Source organism: Glycine soja, chromosome 7 (genome assembly GCF_004193775.1).
Source record: "Glycine soja cultivar W05 chromosome 7, ASM419377v2, whole genome shotgun sequence".
NCBI classification, from domain to species: domain Eukaryota; kingdom Viridiplantae; phylum Streptophyta; class Magnoliopsida; order Fabales; family Fabaceae; genus Glycine; species Glycine soja.
Genome location: NC_041008.1, coordinates 14931259 through 14947378, shown reverse-complemented (window position 1 = coordinate 14947378; position 16120 = coordinate 14931259). Strand labels below are relative to the sequence as shown.

The following is a 16120-nucleotide window of genomic DNA, read 5'->3' as shown; positions in this document are numbered from 1 at the left end:
AAGCGATCCGCTCCTAGTAAGAATCACATCACTAAACATATAGAAAACAATCCAAAATAACATGTGGTTGATCTAATTTTTAAACTTGTTGACTCACTAACTCAATCGTAAACAAGAGTCTATTGAGTTTGCATAGAATCTAATGAGTTTACCTAGAGTCTACTAAGAAAAGAGTTTGCACACGAGTCAACTAGTAGAGAATAAGTGAATTCGTAAACTCATAAAAATTAACCAGTTAACTCAAGAGTTTGATAATTATATTATTTACTACTCTGTCAATACTTTCTTAGCAAAGGAAATTATTAGTTACATAGGATTTCCCATTGCCAATCAATTATAACCATTGTGATTTTTCTGAATCTTTGATGAATTTAAGGGAAACATTTTCCAACTAGAGATAATACATGTAGAAGGCCAAATTTTAAATCTATATAAAACTGATGTAGATTTAAAAAATGAAAAAAATAAAGCGTGATTTTTCTTATTTTTCAAAAGGGAGCCGAAAATTATCAAACATGAGAAAAACCACTTATGGATGAACTAACAATGCACAGAATCTACCAAAAAGAAAATTAGTACCTCCACAATCCACATGACAAAAGCATAAAAAGGGAACAAGAGCGGAGATTGAACCAAATTGTAGTTTTGTCTCGATGCATTTCTTTCACATCACTAGAGTTATGACTTTGGCCTCACCAATGTTGCTTTAGCCAAAGTGCCTAGTCCTTTCTTTTTGGGGGCCCAGTGTTTCTCTGATTCACCAACTACACTGAATTTAGAATTGAGAAATCTGAACCATTACCAAGTGGTCAAATAACTGTAATCAGCTAAACAACAAGAAGAATCTAATTACATTAACGAAGGTCCAAATATTGGACGTCCATGATTCAGGAGTAGGTGTTACCAATATTCAGCATGCACAAGCAGAAAAGTTGGCCTCAAAATGTATATTTTTTTTCACATGAAACGCTATTTGATGCACATAAAAGTACAATTCAACCCATTATATTATCTCAATAAGAATAATTCCACGATCATGCAAAACAGAAATAGGCTCACGGGCAACACCAAACAAACAATAACAACAAATGGAAGATGACTAATAATTAATGACCAAATATTTTTCTCTGAGACAATGTTTTTTATACGCAAAAAAGTGCAACCTGTCCTGTGGTTGAGATTGTTTCTCTCTCCTTCTCTTTTCTACATGGATGTCAGTAGAAGAAGCACCCATGAGCTATCCTTCACTGTCATTATTTTTCACTTTACGCCTAAACTTTTTTTAAGTTATCATGTTTTAAGTTGGAAGTATTCATCCAGTTTGTTGGTAATTAATTTTAATTATTTTTAATGATGAGATTCGAACTTAAGATTTTATTTTTAAAAAAATCAAAACTGGTTTCATTCCAACTAACTTAAAGTTGTGTTACTTTACACCTAAACTAATTGGCATAACTAGTATATAAGCCATAGCAATAACCAATTTCTAGGTCACTTCAAATTCCAAAGACCATTCCCCATTAGAGTTATTGTTACATTATTTTTACTAACATAATTTTTTTTCCTCCATCTCTTTGTCACATCAACAATCTTATTCCACAGTTCTTTCTGTCTCTCTTTGTTGTATCTCTTACAATGTCAAACTTGCATTGCATGTTCATCTTGTTAGCAGTTCTTGTTCTTCTTCTGCAAAATTCCAGCAGAATACATTGCCATACCAAGGGAATTAGACCAAGACGTTCTGCAGGTAAAGTGTTATCGACCAACATGACTAGAGTGCATTATTCTGAACAGCAATTCATGAAATGGGTGAATTTTGTTGGTTCCCTCAAACACTCAGTTTTTAAGTCAGCTAAAAATAAGCTTGTGGCTTCTTACACTTTGCACGTTGATAAGAATCCTAATGCTGGAGATTTTACCTCAATTCAAGAAGCCATTGATTCCCTTCCATTCATCAATCTTGTGAGAGTGGTCATTAAAGTCCATGCAGGGGTCTACACGTGAGTAGTAGTACTACATTTTCTTGTACTTCAATTGAATTCTGCCACATTCTGCTCATTTTACTTTGTGCCCTTCTCAAAATCGCGGTTTGTTATTGTAAGACGTGGATTTTTCTGTCTGTCTGCATTCAGAATTGTGTTGTTCTATTTAGCGTTTACAGGTTACAACTTTTGTTTCTTCCAATGATGTCCTTTTCCTTCTGATTCAATCATTCAAACTCTCAGAGAGTTGGTCTTTGTCTGAAGAAGATTTTGCAACTAATATAGCCTTTCAGCTCTTTCCTTTTCCTTTTACCCCCCCATCATGTTACATTATGCAAATTTTCTAGAATGTGGTGAAATTTTGAATTGCATTTGAATGGAAGCCTCTGATTTTCCCCTTGCATTTTTTTGTGTATATGTCCAGGGAGAAAGTTAACATTCCTCCTTTGAAATCCTACATAACAATAGAAGGAGCTGGTGCAGATAAAACCATTGTTAAATGGGGTGACACTGCTCAAACACCTGGCTCAAATGGGAGGCCACTAGGAACCTATGGTTCAGCAACTTTTGCTGTGAATTCACCTTATTTCCTTGCCAAGAACATCACATTCCAAGTAAGTAAATTAAAAATTATCTCCCTCTATTTCAATCCCAATTTAGCTTTGTCTATATATGTGTATGAGTTTTTTTTACAAGCATAACAATATATATATATATATATATGGTGAATGCAGAACACAACTCCTGTTCCTGCACCAGGAGCAGTTGGAAAGCAAGCGGTTGCATTAAGGATTTCAGCAGACACAGCAGCATTTGTAGGCTGCAAATTCTTAGGAGCACAAGACACACTTTATGATCATTTGGGCAGACATTTCTATAAGGATTGTTACATCGAAGGCTCTGTTGATTTCATATTTGGCAACTCTCTCTCACTGTTTGAGGTTAGATTTTCTTTCCATAATAATTATTAATTGATACCTCTAATCTGCGATCATTGCTTTCAATTAATCTGAAACATTGGAATATCCCAGTTTTAATTCACGCCACATCAGCATAACCTAACCATAACCAATTTTGTATTGCATTCATTATTTAACAATTGTGAGCAATAAATGAGTTCTTTACTTATTTGCAAATTATTAGTGTATGAGTAAGTATGCACTAATTGTCTAAATCAATCACAAATGTATTGATCTTTACTTTATCTTAAAAATCATATTTACTATGATTTCTGATTGTTGATTAATAATGTTTGTTGATGACACTATACTATATATAGGGATGTCACGTGCATGCCATAGCACAGAATACAGGGGCCGTAACAGCTCAAGGAAGGAGTAGTATGTTAGAGGACACGGGGTTCTCATTTGTGAACTGCAAGGTCACGGGATCAGGGGCACTATACCTTGGAAGGGCTTGGGGACCCTTTTCTCGCGTGGTCTTTGCCTACACATATATGGAAAACATCATCATTCCCAAAGGCTGGTATAACTGGGGTGATCCTAACCGTGAAATGTATGCTCTTTCTCTCTTCTTCTACCACAGAGAAATTCATTCATTTTAGTAAACTCAAATACTAAATTAATAGATGAATATAATAATATCAAAAAGTAAAATGAGAATTACTTTCATTAATATCATGCTCTAATAATTACAAACAGAGAAATTATGTGATATCTTTGGAAATTTAAGGATTTTGGTACTTTTACTGACAACCTCTCTTTGCCTCTTTCTTTAACCATGCATATATTTTAGGTGTAAGTGAAACATCTCCATTTTGCAGATCTATAAGATTTCTTTAGTGAGAGCAAAGAAAGAGTCTATAATAATTTTATAGACAAAAAAATATTATAAATTTTTACAACATGATAAAAAAAATCTAAATGTTTATAAATTTAAAATACTAAAGTGAATAAAATTAGTATCAATTTTTTTTATCTTTTATATTTTTGTATATTCTTTTTTTTTAAAATATTTTATGGAGGCAACGCCTATTTTTGTGTGAGAGAAAAACACTAATTATTTAATACATTCAAGAATTTTACTTTGTGGAGAAAATTACTCTCATAATCCGTCCCTGTCTTCATTTAATTAATTAAACCTCTCTTTTCTCCACCCATTTAAGTCAACAATTTTACAAAGCCTAAAGGTCATTTTTTTTTTCGTTCATTTTATCTGCCATGAACTCTTGGCACCTTGTTAAGAGTATTTTACCTCTCAACATGGTGATGCACTTAGTGTCATCTCACTAATGGAAAGGACAATGAGTTACTCTTAAAAAATTACCACCAGAAGCGATGTTTGACACCCCCATAAAGTATATATTGAAAAACTCCTCCTATATCAATAAGATGGGCCATGGTAAAAAATTATGTCTCTTAAACACATAGTCAAATATTTTTTTCAACTTATCCGTATGGAATAATATTTGTTGAGACTTGAGAGATATTTTTAAGTTAATCTTTTCCTATCTCAAAAAATTAGTCTCTGAATCTCCACATAAAGAGACCTTGACTTCAAAAGAAAGAAAACACTCTTCCTAGTTCCTATCTACATCTACACATGAATGAATTTTTGTTGGGTTCTCAACATATCTTTAACCCCTTCAGGACTATTAGACGTAAATGGGGCGGTGCCACTCACTTTCTTACAGTGCAGTATGGGTGTGAAGGGTTTTTTTGTCATCTTTCTCTTTATCTAGAGTTCCCCACTTAACAAGTCACAAGCACCCTTCAGCCATTCGCACTAGCCGTATCCTTAAATGACAAAAATATCCCTCCAGCAAGATAACCAAACCGGTTTCCATCAAACTATTAAGAAATATGAACGAGTCTATTCTTGTGATAGAACAAGAAGGGAATAATAAATATTGGGTGGTATCTCCATATCTAGTGTGAGACCAAGAAAATAGGCCTAGCTAGCCTTATATCAGTGTCCAATTTCCCTGACTATATTATATATCCGTAAGTATAAGTATGCATGGTGCAAGTCTACGTGTTATGTTATGAACCCTCCAATAAAAAAAATTAAAAGAAAAGAAAAGACTAGGAACTTTATGAAGAATAAGAAAATTCATAGCAATTTTAGGGAAAGTGATAAGTATATACTAAATACTAAACCCGGTGGATTCTTACCACCGAACTTCATGTCTGTATGTGCAATATAGATAAAGGCATATAGTGTCTGAAAAGAGCCTTCACATACTATTATTGTAATGTTATTTTGTATACAGCTATGTACCAAAAAAACATATTGGCATGCGCATGTGAGTGGGTTTATAGTTTAATGAAAAATTAGTATATACATCCTTCGCTCCCAAAATAACTGATTTTTAAAGTTTTTCATATAAATCAAGAAAATAAGTATTTCATGATAATTAACATATAGAAGAGAATAATTTTATTAAAATATCATTATTTTCTCTCAATTTAATTAAATATATTATTATGTCTTATAAGATAACCTTATTTATTACATGACAAAATTTGAATATATAGATGTTTTAATATTTTATTAAAAATGAGAACATCAGTAAATTTGATTTTTTTTTTTCAAAAACTAAAAGTCTAAAACTACAGTCATTTTTAGGAGAAAGAATTAACGTTACCAAAAAAAAAAGTTTTATATTATCAGAAAATTACATCAAAATTATTAAGTATGATAAATCTATTTACAATAGAAAAACTTTTATGCGAATAATATCTAGAAATTAAAGTCCATGTGTTAATTTTTTGTATTATGTCCAGGACTGTATTCTACGGGCAGTACAAATGCACAGGACTTGGAGCAAGCTTTGCAGGGAGAGTACCATGGTCGAGAGAGCTTACTGACGAGGAAGCTACACCTTTTCTTTCACTTAGCTTTGTTGATGGAACCGAATGGATCAAAGTGTAGTTTAATCCATACACAATATTTTTTTAAAAAAAAATATTGATTTTCTCTGGAGAAATCACTTTGATGTATAAATTATATATCACATATTTATAATTTGATAGTGCCATATGAATCCTCAATTTCAGGTCCATGAATTAGAGTTATACTAATTCATTTTACTTGACAGATATTAACTGCTCCACGAATTTCAGCTGCCTTAGAACTATATATATTCATATCCATTTATATGTTGGGCAATTCCTATTTGTATAGTAGTTCCAAATGGCAATAATAATCCTACTTGAACTTGATTTATAATTTACCATTAGATAAAAGACTTGAAAAAATAAATAGAGAAAGACAAATGCCTTACAAGTGCAGAAAAGAAATCAACATGAAATCCGTTAATGCATAGTATCGTTAATATAAAAGATCAGTATTTTCTGAAAATTCATATTAATTGATGGCATTTTACCTCCGGTACAGTACAAGTAATTTATCAGAAATAGTTTCATGGGTACTACACTTTATTTTAATTAACCAAAAGGCTGAAAAAGGTATAACATGGACTCTCTTCACGACTTTTTGTCTTAATGAGTCACTAGATTTCACTTAATTTTTTAAACAACTTCCAATTCTCAACAATCAACTCTGCTCATAGAACTTGTACACCAACGGGTTTTATTTTTGGGTGGTTTTGGCGTCATGATGCAGTTTTTATTTTTTTAGCTCGAAGCTCAGACATTTGGTCACTGCAAAATGCATAAATTAATTAATACAAGAATATTTTAACTTAATTAGTTCCTTCAAATTTAAACTTTTAGTATATAACTGTGTTGAATTGATATAAGTATGTTTTTCATTCTTATTGATAAAAAAATACGTATGGACTTACTCTGTTTTTGGATTAAAAAAACATATGGCCTATTTAAACTGCAAAAGTAATGACACAGTCACTTATTTATAGTTCTTTCTTACAAAGAAAATAATATAAACTTATTCATGGTTCTGTTTTCAGGGTCAGTATTCTCTATCAATAATAAAAAAAAAGTGTCAGTATTCTCTGTCATGATTTTGTTAACCTCTTAGGGAACCTATCAATCTCTGGAAATTTGGGCTTCAAATGTTTCTCGCTCGGCCCTTTTCATAGGTCCATTATAAGAGCCTAGTCTCTTCTCTCCATCACCAAACCATAGTGTTCGGGTCTTGTTGTGCTTTATCTTTTTTTGCAGTTGCTCTGTTCCAAAGACAAAAAGATAGTAAAGAGTGTAGCCTTCTCTTCGATTTTTTTTTTTAAATAATATGGAAATAATTTTATTTTTCGATAGTTAAATTTAATTGTGTCAATTTCACATTTTAAAATGTGTATGGTAAAATATTTTAATTAACTTATTGCTTATTTGACTAATTAGTCAATTTTCTTTTCTTGTTGAATTTTTCTTATGAAAATCTGGTCAATTTGATAATATTGTTAGTGTAAGATAGAAATTATATATAAATCTTCAATCTTTTTTCTATCCCTGAATATTTTATTAACATGAAAAATCGATTACCTTTTAAATAATTCAGGTGTTATTTGGGATTGGACAATAGGTATAAAATAAATAATATCATCACAATATTATTTATTTATTGAATAAATCACACTAATTTTCTTTGTTCAATGAAATTCGTCCATCTACTCCAATCAAGAACGAAGTTACAAGAAACAGAACGATTAGAGAGGTATGGGAACTACAATAAAAATAGCTCTCTAACAATTCGATATAGTCAGTGTAGGCTATTATATACTTAACAAATATTGTTATCGTATTCTGTTCAAGAGATATGTGTGACAATCAATGTTGATATGTACACGAAAGTGCTTTACTCTCCTCCTATATAGTTTCAAAGAAAAGACAATGGAACCTCAATTTTTTATAACTAGGAAATAGTTGTTTAATGATGACAAAATTCAATTCCAGCAAGGGACAAAATTGGTGGTGGGGAAGGCAATAAAAGAAATTGGTCTTGTGGAGCGGTAGCTTGAAGTAAAACCAAATAGTGAAAGTTTGTCTTTGTTTAAGATGTTTGCTTCTAGTGTGTAAAACCACCTATAATACGCTGGTGAATATAATTTTATATTTTTTTTTATCTGTAAAGTCATCTAAAGGCTAATGAATACAATGTATGTTTCTGATTTATAAAGTGTAATGTCCTTCCTTACAATAATAAATAATATATAAATTTGTTAAAGAATAAATTTCCAAAGCCAAAAAGGTTGGAAATCACATGGATATGAAAATATTCAACATAATCCATTTGTCTATAAACTAAATCATGAAATCCAATAGTCATTGACTACTAACAATCCTAGATAAAAAAAAAAACAATAAAATCTATTTACATTGATGTGTTATGTGGAGATATATTCCTTTCTTAAAGAAGTTAGGTCAATCTCAATCATGTGGAGCACTAGCTCAATCTCATGTGAATATATATTTCTTCCTTGAAGAAATTATCTCATTCTCTATAATGTGGAGCACCAGCTCAATCTCATATGAAGGTATATTTTTTTTCTCGAAGAAATTACCTCAATCTCAATTATGTGAAACACTAACTCAATCTCATGTGGAGATATAATCATTCCTCAAAGAAGTTGCCTCAATCTCTAATGTGGAGCTCTAGCTCAATCTCATGTGGAGATATACTCATTCTTCAAAAAAGTTACCTCAATCTTTTGTAATGTGGAGCGTCAGCTCAATCTTATACTATCAAACAATCATATATAGACGCATGATATCAAACATATCCCAATTAATTAAATCAGCCAAGAACTTATCACAATTCAATCAATTATAAACACACACCTCACAACCATGGTCCATCTCAACAACTCAGAATATCCCAAATTCTTTTTATAAAAATAATCTTCAAAGAATATACCATGGTAGTTTTAAAGGAAAAAAATGTATTTTACTCATCTCTTGAAGATCTTCTTAAGCCTCTAGACTAAATTTCCCACAATGTATCTTATAGTCTCCAGAGGTTCCCGTTTTTTCAATTGTTTTTATCTCACTTTCTTCTTTGTTTCTACTTCTCTCTAGTTGATGTCCCGTGATTCTTCTAATATCTATTTATACTAATTTCTAGCAATTTAATTATTTACTATTGATTGCATCTTATCTTATATATAAATATAAAATAAATTTGTTATCTTATATTGTAAATAAATATAAAATAAATCCAATATATTATATTATTTTATTTATCTTATATATAAATATAAGACAAACTAATATGTTCAAAAATTAGAAGATAAAACAATTACTCTATTTTGTCTTATTTAAATTATAAATATGTATCTTTTGTCATGTCAAATATATATCTTTTTATAATAAATATTATTATTATCTTTGGGATGTTACATAAAGTTGTATAAAGGTTAGTTAATGTAATGACAAAAATTGAATAAAGATTATTAGTTCCTAGTTCAATTCCAAGTGATTATTATTTAACAACTCCCTATCATCATGCTTTCTCTTTCTTTTTTTCTTTTGTATGGAAAATTGTGTGAATCTTGTTGTACTACTTAGAGAGTTAGATACTTGTGAACAATATAGATATTGCTAGCACTTTATGGATATATATTTTAACCAGAATGAAGATTGATGTTGCATTTCTCACATTACAAATGTTAAATTTTGACTTTTTGTAAAATAAAATAGTTGTGCAATCAATCAAACTTGTATTATTGAGAATGACCAAATATAGCATGACTCAAGGATGTAACAACTCTTTGTTATATAACATCTCTTTAACTTTTTCTGTTCTGTAATGGTTTTGCACCATAGGCATAATAAAAATCAAGCAACAATATGAAAATACTAAAAGAAACAAATAAACAATCAAATCATCTACTCTTTATAAAGATCCAGTTCAAACGTTTCTTAATAACCTAACATAAACAAAAGTTTTAGAAACAAAAATCCCACAAAGTTTTAAAAACACCTTGTCTGATTTGTCTTAGCTCCTCAAACTCTATTGCTTTGCCTCCATACAAAAAATGAGCAAAGAAAATTAAATAATAAGTCATCTTGAAATAAATAGAGATATCTTCTCATACCATTCTTGTTGATATAGTCAACATTTCATTATTAAGAACATCAAATGTATTGCTTGATTCCTCTTGAACAAGTCCAGACTTCAATCACAAAAAAAAAAACATAATAATGAAAAATCACATTAAAGTTATATGGTCAAAAAGTTGATAATATGAAAATCATAATAAAATAATTAATGACGTCAAACATTTTTCACTCTTCCATTGTAAGTTCTCTTATGGCCTTTCTCAATCCCACCCCTTATTCATTTTAGCGCCCCTTTTGTTTTTGACAGCGGAGGATCTAGAAGTGGCTTCTTAAGTAAAACATTCTTTTCAATATTTTCTTTGTCAATTTTCAAAGACCGTTTAATGCTTGTGCATCGTTTTACGGTCTCTTCCAATGCATAACGTGCAATTTGACAACTCTCATTAGATAACGATCCTTCCTCAAGCAATTCAACAGTCTTTTTATATAAGAGATCATATTTCTCTTTATTAGAGAAAACATCTTTGTTTCTATTTCATTTATGATGCTTGCTTCTAATGTCTTTGGTCCATCTTCTCATTATATAGCATGATGAAATAACAAAGAAACCAATAACTTGGAGTGCCACTAGTAAGTGTTTACAAAGATACCCATTATACTCAAATAAACCACATATGTAAGAAATTTCTTCCCTTAATGCATCTTACTCTACAACAAAGTCTTCATTTTTTGAAAATCTTTGATTCTAAAAGAGGTAACTTGACCATCTTCTTTCTTTTTTGTATGACAAGGTAATCCTAACACTTCAATTTGAAATTTTTTAAAAACTTCATGTGTATAAACACTTGACATTTGTTTCTCAAAAGGAGATGGGGTCTTAATATGCCATGTATTGAAATCAATTTACATTTTTGCCTCCTCTCTATCATGTAAAACAAGTTTATATTTTTTCAACAAATTTTTTTAATGAAGTTTTCTTAAATATTTGTCAAAGAAAGAGTTGATGCTCTCTAATCTTTGAGTTGTTGATATGCCAACAAAAAATGTATCTTTCATGTACATAGAAATCCAGTGCTCATGTTCTTCATACAAAGACTGAATTCATCCATCCTCTATCCTCCCATAGTTGAAAATTTTCAACCATTTCTCCATATTTATCTTCAAATTGTTGCATTAACCAAGACTTATAAATGAAAATGTTGAGATATGTCATGAATTTTTCATGTTTTCTCAATACATGACTAAATTTTTCAAGCACCTAAAATGCACTTTATTAAAACATAGTTATTTATATCTTTAGATATACTGATTCACGTCAAATAGTAACCTAGAATTTTGTAGAATCATACTATCTATTAATGGATACTAATAGTGGATGTACATTTATAAATAAGAAAAAAAATTCATGTAACCTGATTCAAGGCTAACTCAACAATGAGAAAGACTTAAAAGTAAAGTTAAAGATAATTTTTTTATACTTAAAAGCAAGTATGCAGATTTTAATGAATTATATTGTTAAGATGAATGTTGATAAATTTCATATGACTTTTTGATAGAATTCACCCATCAAACAATTCCACCTAAATTGTTGAGATTTTTCAAGACTTTCTTTGACTTTTTTTTTCCCGCCGGTTATCAAACTTCTTTTTTCTTCCTCTACGCATAATCTTTTCTTTCTTCGAAGACGATACAAACGTTTATGTACAGCGGTTCATAACTTTTCAGTTTCACTTATTTTAGAAACATAATCATTTTTTAATCAACTCCCTTAAAATTTTTTGAAAAGAATAATTATTTTCCAAAACATAAATTTCTCAGAAAAGTTTCAAATCTCTGTTAAAGTAAATAATCATATATAAAATATTACCTCTTTGACAGTCTGTAAATTCACACTTTATGAACAAAAAGACTGATGAAGTGTCCTACATGCTCTATACGAATACATTTGTCTTTTTTCTACAACCTACAGTTAATCAATAGTTAACAGTGCAACCTAATCAAATTTGATTAGTCCCTAAGCTACAACCTATATACAGTTGATCAATAGTTAACATTGCCAAAGTGTAGAGAAATTTAATGGTGAAGAGGTTAAAATAGATAAAAGATACAAACAGCAACAAAAGTTTTGAAACCACCAAAGGCCAAGCATCAACACAAGAAGCAATTAAAAATACACAACTTGTTCTACCATTCCATTCCCATTCAAAATTCAAAACAATTTAAAACTGTTCATAGCAGTAAAAATATCTTATGGCAGTCGATGCATGAACCAGAAGTCAACAGTGTCCTTTGACATTAAATATTCCTTCACAATAACAATGAAATATGCAATCAATATTTTTAATTTTGGGTAATGCAAATCTCCTATCATTAGTTGCTAATTGTTGAAAAGGTAGAACTCTAATAGCTGATTTTGTGTGACTCCAATGTAGCTTGGCCTTAAGTCAATCATGCCATCAATGATTTGACAGAAAAAATTTCGGATAACTCAAAAAGTCTTACGTAGCATGATGTTGCTTCACTTTTAGGGGAATGTTGGTACCTTTGTTGTTTACACATATGAATGGTTATAGGCTTTTATATATATATATATATATATATATATATATATATATATATATATATATATATATATATATATATATATATATATTGATAATTTAGTTTTTCTTTTATTTTTGTTTCTGTAAAAAAATATTTTAATCTTTACAAAATATATTATTTTATTTTTTGTCTTTAAATCATTTTAGATGATATTTTGAATAGTATAAAAATATTTTAAATAATATAATTTTTTTATCTAAAACGTTTTAATGACAAAAATAAATAACATATTTTATAAGGATCAAAACAAAAAAATAATTTTATAGGAATAAAAATAAAAAATATATATATATTAAATTATAAGGAAAAAATATATTTAAATAATGATTATATTTTAATTAGTTCATTTTGTTAAAAAAATATTGTAAAACAATAGTAAGAATAGCATTGCTCCTCGAGTATAATCAAATGAATTAAACATCCTTATGCTCCTAAAAGAGAAGTATTTTTTTGAAATTAACCCTTTCAATTATACCAAACCTTGGTCATAAAAGAGAAGTAATAAACCTTGGTTCGAACATCTAAAAAGAAAAGTAAAAAACATTTTCTTTTTACAAATTATTGAACAACAACAGTATATTTTAGACATGTGACATCCGTTATATATAAAATATATTCCGTATCCTCCTCTTTTTCATATGGGAAAATTATTTGTTTAGTCCTCCAATATTTTTTCTTCACTTTGAATCTTGTTTAACTAGAAATGGTTTTTGTCATCTACAAGCCTACAACAATTTTGTTGAGATTTCATTATCACCAACAAAACAGACTCCTACTTTAAGAAAAAGAGAAGAAAAAAAAAGCAGCACACAAGTAGTTTACACTAGGAAAATTGCGATTCTTGCATTTGATTATAGACTTATAGTGACAATATATGAAAATTCCATGACCAAAGTTTTCTCAAAACAATGGGCAGCTTCTCTCTCTCTCTCTCTCTGCCTTCTATTTTGTCTTCATATTCCCAGACCCATCACCTATGTATCTGCAAATTGCCAATCTTGGGGGCACAAATATATAGTTTTTACAGTGCAAAAAACAAAGAGAGATAGATATCTTTATGAATCTGTTTGTCTCCCTAACAGATTATGTGGATTTCTGAAGCTTCCCCATCACAGCATTCTTGAAACTAATGACTTCTTGAACCTGTGAACAAGACCTCTGCATTCTAACCCCACTCAAGCTACTCCTAGACTCCATCATTTCATTGAGGGAAATCCTCTTCCTTGGACCAGGCTCTGGCCGTTGCTTTGGAGCACTATGAGACCTCAATTTGGCCTTAAAAGACTGAGTACTAGCCATGTAGTTTGGAAAATTCCCATACTGCCTTAGGAAGAACAAGTTATCAGTGCACACACTCTTTGGTGTCATAGGTACTGCAACTGAGCCACAGCTACAAGAATTTGTGAAGCGTGGAGTGCTTTGTGCTGTAGAGGAGAATCTGCACTCTTCTCCTGTTAACCCCCATTCAGAGTCCTGAAAATTCCTTTGGTCTGGTATGGACAAACGCGTAGGGGTTCTGTTTGAAAGTGCTTGAAGTGATGGTTCATCACCAAAATCTGATACTGTCCTTCTATTCCTTGACTTAGGCGTGAAAGTGTCCACTTCCACTATTTTGGGGATCCCATCAACACTGTTGTTGTTAATTGTAGCATCAAAATAAGATGATACCCTTCTACTGTGGATTGGAACTGCATACTCACTCTTAGTGTCATCAAACCTCTCCTGAAAAAATTTCCACACCAATTAGCTTAGAATATATAACCATTTTTTTATTGGCAAATGTTAATTTTGTTAGCATAAAAGATCAAAACCGTGATCTTTCCGCTCTTTCCTTTTTCCTTAACCATCCAAACCACCTTATATCTACTTAGAATATATAACCATAGTTCATATAATGAGAAATGTAGCTACAATTCAAGATTTGTGCCAATACCATGGATCTTCTTGCTCTAATTTGAGATCTATATGCTTCATTCTTTGTGGTCATGAGCCTGCGAGATTTGTGGGACCGAATAGTAGCTTGAGCTCTAACAAGAGCCTGCATACTATGCAAGGTTGCTGTTGCTTGCTTCCTCACTAAATACCCTCTGACAAGTGCCTGCAACTTCACCAATCCTTTTAATGCCCTCAGTGCCTTCCTTGCCTGTTCAAAACACATGTCAATTTTTAAAATTCCACACTCCACAGTGCACACCAAAAAAAAACAAATAGAGAGAGAGCAACATTACAAATCAAATATACCCCCTTACTATTGAAGCCAAAATGTCTATAATTTTTTGACATAAATAAACAAAGTTAAAAGTTAGAAACTCACCAGGTATCCTCTAAACACTGTTTGAATCTTGATGGCAGCCCACATCTCAGGTCCAACCCCAAACATGGTGCCACCCCTTCCTTGGCTGGTGAGCCTAACAACCGCCACTGCAGCCTGTGCTGCTGCCATGGCAGCATCAGCTGCTGCTGCCGTGGCAGCAGCAACGGCGATGGCGTGCTTGTTTTGGTCCTTCTCTGTGTAGAAGGATTGTAACCAAGCAGCCTCAGCTTGAGAAAGGTTGGGGGTTATAGTCCCTGGATTGTGACACAAAACTCTTGAATTACTAGTACTCTCAGAACAACAGAATTCCATGCTTTTAGCCTCTCCACACTTGAAGTTTTGTTTCTTCTCTTTCTCTTTTCTTATTCCAAACAAACTCTTCACCCACCTAGTGGCTCTCCCCATAGCCTCACTGCAAGAATTAGAGCAACAACCTAAAAATATGGTGAAACGTGGGGCGTTAAAGTATGCAATTGTTTGAGACCCTCCAAAATAATAAGAAATGAAATAAAAAGAAAAGCAAACAGTGTCAATGTGAATGAGAGACATATACTTAGTAAGTTACTATGTAATTTTATTGGCCCAATTCCTATAAAGGGTGTGAAAGGAAGACAAAACAAGAGAAATGAAACCGAAGAAAGACTCTGTCAAGCCCTCGTGAAAATCTGCGTTACATGACAAAAAACGAGCCCATGGAACATGCAGGGAGGGAACAAAGAAAGTTCATGAAATTTAATAATAAATACTATGAGTTAACTTAGTAGGTTGGTTTCATATAAATGATATATAATAATATAAAGTAAGAAAATGCTACAGTTAACAATAGGACTGTGGTAAAGTAATAATCAGAGAGAAAGGTAGCCTACCTCTACCTTTGATGGAATCAGATTCCAGAAAAGAAAGCAATAGAACTCCGTTGTAGTTCTTACTTCTTAAAAGTAGGCTTTCTATTAATTTAGTATTTTATTAACTATTTTATTATTACTTTTTTTAAAACATTCAGTATTTGAGAGTCACTTTGAGCTGTAATTAACTCAAGATGAGTCAAATTTGTTTAAAATATATGCCTGTAATTTAAATTTGAATAATTTACTTCTTAATTTTTTTTGTTATTTTTCAAATTTTAGGATGCCTTTTATAAAGTGTAATAGTTTTGACGCAATTTTTACCACCTATAATGAGAAAACACTTTAGACAGTTTCTTTTTAATTATTTTAATTTTATTTAATTAATTTAATAAATAATATTATTTAGTGAATCGTTTGAAAGAAAATAGA

At 31.0% G+C, this 16120-nt stretch overlaps 2 protein-coding genes and 1 long non-coding RNA gene across 6 annotated transcripts; 1 reads left to right on the top strand and 2 right to left on the bottom strand.

Annotated features, from left to right (window-relative positions):
• Positions 1-505: 505 nt before the first annotated feature.
• LOC114419139 lies at positions 506-3768 on the bottom strand. Of its 3 annotated transcripts, none has more exons than XR_003668175.1 (3): positions 3609-3768; positions 3388-3518; positions 506-769 (listed from the first exon to the last, which is right to left on the bottom strand). It is a non-coding gene; the product is annotated as an uncharacterized LOC114419139 (long non-coding RNA). The 3 variants fall into 3 exon arrangements; XR_003668176.1 differs by having other exon boundaries at positions 506-752; XR_003668177.1 differs by having other exon boundaries at positions 3388-3515.
• Positions 1489-6052, top strand: LOC114419138 (probable pectinesterase 53). The gene is made up of 5 exons (XM_028384756.1): positions 1489-2000; positions 2407-2596; positions 2717-2923; positions 3262-3497; positions 5729-6052. Exons 1-5 carry the CDS (start codon positions 1636-1638, stop codon positions 5874-5876), a joined length of 1146 nt encoding a protein of 381 aa, XP_028240557.1. The 5' UTR covers positions 1489-1635; the 3' UTR covers positions 5877-6052.
• Positions 6053-13346: 7294 nt separating this feature from the next.
• On the bottom strand, positions 13347-15567 carry LOC114418868 (protein IQ-DOMAIN 14-like). Of its 2 annotated transcripts, XM_028384406.1 has the most exons (4): positions 15397-15567; positions 14844-15277; positions 14463-14672; positions 13347-14251 (listed from the first exon to the last, which is right to left on the bottom strand). In XM_028384406.1, exons 2-4 carry the CDS (start codon positions 15246-15248, stop codon positions 13613-13615), a joined length of 1254 nt encoding a protein of 417 aa, XP_028240207.1. In that variant the 5' UTR covers positions 15249-15277; positions 15397-15567; the 3' UTR covers positions 13347-13612. The 2 variants fall into 2 exon arrangements, with proteins under 2 accessions (XP_028240207.1, XP_028240206.1); XM_028384405.1 differs by having other exon boundaries at positions 14844-15567.
• Between the last annotated feature and the right edge of the window lie 553 nt (positions 15568-16120).